The sequence below is a fragment of the Blastomyces gilchristii genome, assembly GCF_000003855.2.
Source record: "Blastomyces gilchristii SLH14081 genomic scaffold supercont1.30, whole genome shotgun sequence".
Lineage (NCBI taxonomy): Eukaryota > Fungi > Ascomycota > Eurotiomycetes > Onygenales > Ajellomycetaceae > Blastomyces > Blastomyces gilchristii.
In genome coordinates, this window is record NW_003101661.1 from 451,956 (window position 1) to 455,723 (window position 3,768).

The 3,768-nt window shown below is 30.8% G+C and overlaps 1 protein-coding gene across 1 annotated transcript; it reads right to left on the reverse strand.

Annotated features, from left to right (window-relative positions):
* Positions 1–1,939: 1,939 nt before the first annotated feature.
* Positions 1,940–3,126, reverse strand: BDBG_17898 (uncharacterized protein; the record flags this gene model as incomplete). Its single annotated transcript, XM_031725518.1, has 4 exons — positions 1,940–2,086; positions 2,184–2,367; positions 2,599–2,631; positions 2,783–3,126. Coding segments are annotated over 4 exons (707 nt in total), but the record flags the coding sequence as incomplete, so codon positions are not given.
* Positions 3,127–3,768: the final 642 nt, after the last annotated feature.

The window sequence follows — 3,768 nt, forward strand, 5'->3', positions numbered from 1 at the left end:
GAATTAAGAGTGTACTGATCAAGCATGACTGAGAACATTCAGATATATACTTACAAGTGTCTGAATTATCAGGTTGTGAAAGAATCTAAGAAAGGATTAGAATACAAGAAAGTGCAACATCAGATAAAGTATATAATACAACTGTTTAAATAATGAAAGATGAATCTCATAGACATGTTACTGTGAATATCAAATGAAAATTGTTGAATAATCACTACTATTGACTATACTACTGACTGATCAGTTATGAAAGCAGTTTCAGAGACAACAGAGAAAATAGTAATAAAGTTTCTACATAATGAGATCTATATCAACTATGAAATGCTGTATGCTAATAAAATATCTAGTGAACAAGCTGATATGATTATGAGATGAATATCTCAGTCAGATACTATTGATCACACAAATTCAGCAGTATGCAGTCTTCAAGTGTTCATCATTCTATCTGTTGTATGAATTGCATCCGCGCATCCCAGAGAATGCTTTGAAAAAGATGAAAGAGAGAACAGCAGTTGCAGATGTAACAGTCACAGATGCAGCAGAAACAGCAGTTATGAATGCAGTAGTAGCAGTTGCAGACACAGCAGTTGTGAACACAGAATCAAGATTGAAAGAGATCAGTCATGTATGTGCAAAAGCTAATGAGTTACTTCTGAACTGAGCAATTCAATCAGAAAGAATACAAGACTCACTAGTTAAGAAATCAAGTCTCAAGATAAGAATGTGAGTTCTTGTACAAAATAAGAGTTCTGAGAAGTTTCAATCTAGATGATTTGAGCTCTATAAAATACTTAAATCATATTCTCTAGAAATATACACATTGAAAGAATCAGAGAGATAAATCTTACACAACTTAATAAATGATTCATATCTTATAAAGATAAAGATATAAGATCTGAGTGAATTATAATTATTTATAGCACTATTATCAGTGTTGAAAAAGAAGAAGCTTATAATTGAAATGTCTCATGAAGTAAGAGAAATCATAGACACTTATGAATCAGATGATCTCACTTATTTCAATCTTTTTATAATTATAAGAAAAGAATGAGAAGTAATGAAGAAATCAGATGAATATCACACTTCAATAAATAATAAGACTGTAGCTAATTATATAATAACATGCTGCAGATAGCAGATGCAATGTGATAAAGAGTGATCTCAAAGCAGCAGACTTGTATATGAGTCAGATTACAGAAGAAAAAGAAATTCAGAGTTGAATTCAACTGTTTATATCAGTTTAATCACAGAGATAACAGAGGATGAATTATCTGAAATATTCATAAATGTGTGAGATCAAGTCATCTCAATCTCTGAAGATGCTCAGAAGTCAGATAAGATTAGTTTTAATAAGCTATTCACTGTAGTGATCTGAGTGAGTGAAGAGAGACAGTATAATACACAAGACAGAATCATAAAAGATAAAAGCTGCTGAACCTAGTCACTGAATACTGTATTATATAGAGATTGTGTAAGAGTAGTGACTAGCAGACAAAGAAAAGTGTAAGAAAAGAGAAGAGATAATGAATTAATCATCAATTATAAGAGTCAGCTGTAAAAGATAAATATTATCATATATACTTCATTCATTTTTATATATTACATATTTAATCTATTTTCAATGTCATGTCATCTGAAAAATGTCAAAAATAAAGAAAATCTCAAAACTCAAGATCTGTAAGAGATTCAGAAGCTGTAAGCTACTCTTATAACAATACTGTATATGGCTTCAATTTCTCTATCGCTCTGTGTATAACATTAATGTTATTTATAGCAAGATTGGCTGGAATGTCAATATAGAAATGCATATGTGTATACATAGAAAAATTGAAGAAGAGCGCGGGACTTGCAGAATCAGAAGCCAGAATAGAGAGAATAAAGATGAAAGAAATGAAAGAAGAAGAAGGCACAGAATCAGATAAATAATGATAGAAGTTACTCAGAGCTGAATGCTTATGATCTGATATGCACACAACCTTCTCTGCAGAGAAGAGAGAGAAAGTGATGAGAGAAGCTTGAGAGTAGAAGAGAATAGTCTCAGTGACATAGTCATCTTCAATTAGAATGATCTCTGATGTCAGAGTAACTAAGAATTATTGTTAGTGTATAAAAACTGTAAAATCAGAGATGAAAATAGTTACTGAATAAACACTCACTGATCTTAGAGTTGTACATATAATTACAACACACACAAGGCTTCTCAGAAAGACAGAGAAGAATACAGAGAAATGCAGGAAGCAGAATACAGTATACAAACAGCTCATTCTCATGATAACATTTCAGACAGAGTGTATGAGCCTTATATCTGTAAGTGTAAAAGAGTACAATATCTGTGTTCTCATTTCTGAAAATATGAATATTCTTTATCTATATCACAAAGTCAGACAATAAATATCAGAGAATAGACTAATATGAGTTAATCATTTCAAAGATATTGATCAGAGTAGATATACTCACAATATTGAATTTAACAGTTATAAAAAGTTTCTTGATATCTGTGAATATCATGACTTCATATATAATAAAACTCATAACAATTTTCTCTAAGAACAGAAAAATCAGTGTCAGAAGAAAAAAATAAAAAAGAAAAAGACTTACAATCTTAACACTGTTGAAGAGAGAAGTGATTCTCTGATATAAATAAATAATTGTCTTATTATAAATATTTAAAATAAATATAATAATCAGTGTTCATAACTGAGCTTCAGATAATCATGTTATATACAGTCTTCATATAATAAATTATTTTAGAAGTTGATAAGAAGAGTGAGAGTGTATATACTGAGAAATATGATTCATTAAGTCTACACAATATCTTCTTGAAATGAGAAGAGCTGATAATGAAAGCAGAGATGACAGAATCAGAGAGAGCAGAAGTAGTGAGAGTGAGAATCACAGGAACAGAAGTAGCAGAAGTGAGAGAATCAGACACAGAGACAGGTGTAGAAGATTGAGAGAGAGTGACAGAGAAAGAAATAGAGAAGACAGAGAAGAATATAGAAGACTTAGTTATATATAACATAGATAATTTCTTCATTATCACATTCTTGAAGTTCTTAATCAACAATTCAACATTGAGATGTTCACTATTATTGATGAATGTGAATCTGTCAATATGTGAAGGTTCTATGCAAATAAAAACAAACATCAGCATCTGTATTTGTATAAAATTATGCTAGAAAACATGATCAGAAGCCTGCTGAGAAGAAAAACAGTTGAGAATATATAAGAAGATGAAGAAGATGTGTCATTCATAATAATACATTCTGATGATTGTTAGAAGAAAACAAGTCCTGATCACATTTCACAATGTGTTACACTTACTGCTAATGAACTGTCTGATATAAGTACTACAATAACACTTGTTGTGAGAATGAGAGGTCATCATCAGAAACATGTATAATGTGATAGATAAACAGATAGAAGATGTTAGACAGAAGAAGAGACAGAAATCTTGAAAAAGATGATGATGTTTAATAATGATAATGATGAAGAAGATGATTGAAGAATGAGAAAAGTTAGTGAATGAGAGATATAATATAGTGAAAGTTTCTTTGTAAGAGCATACACAGAATGCTAGCTGAATCAGAGATAGGTCACACAATTGTGAACACTAGTGACACACTAATCCGCATGAAGCTAGGGTGAACATCATGATCATGTAGATGTGACTGAATCTGATGAGAAAGAATGTAATTCAGAAGAATGTATGACTGTTGAATAATAATACAGCTGCTTCTGAACTTGCTTATGAATGTAAAGAGGTCA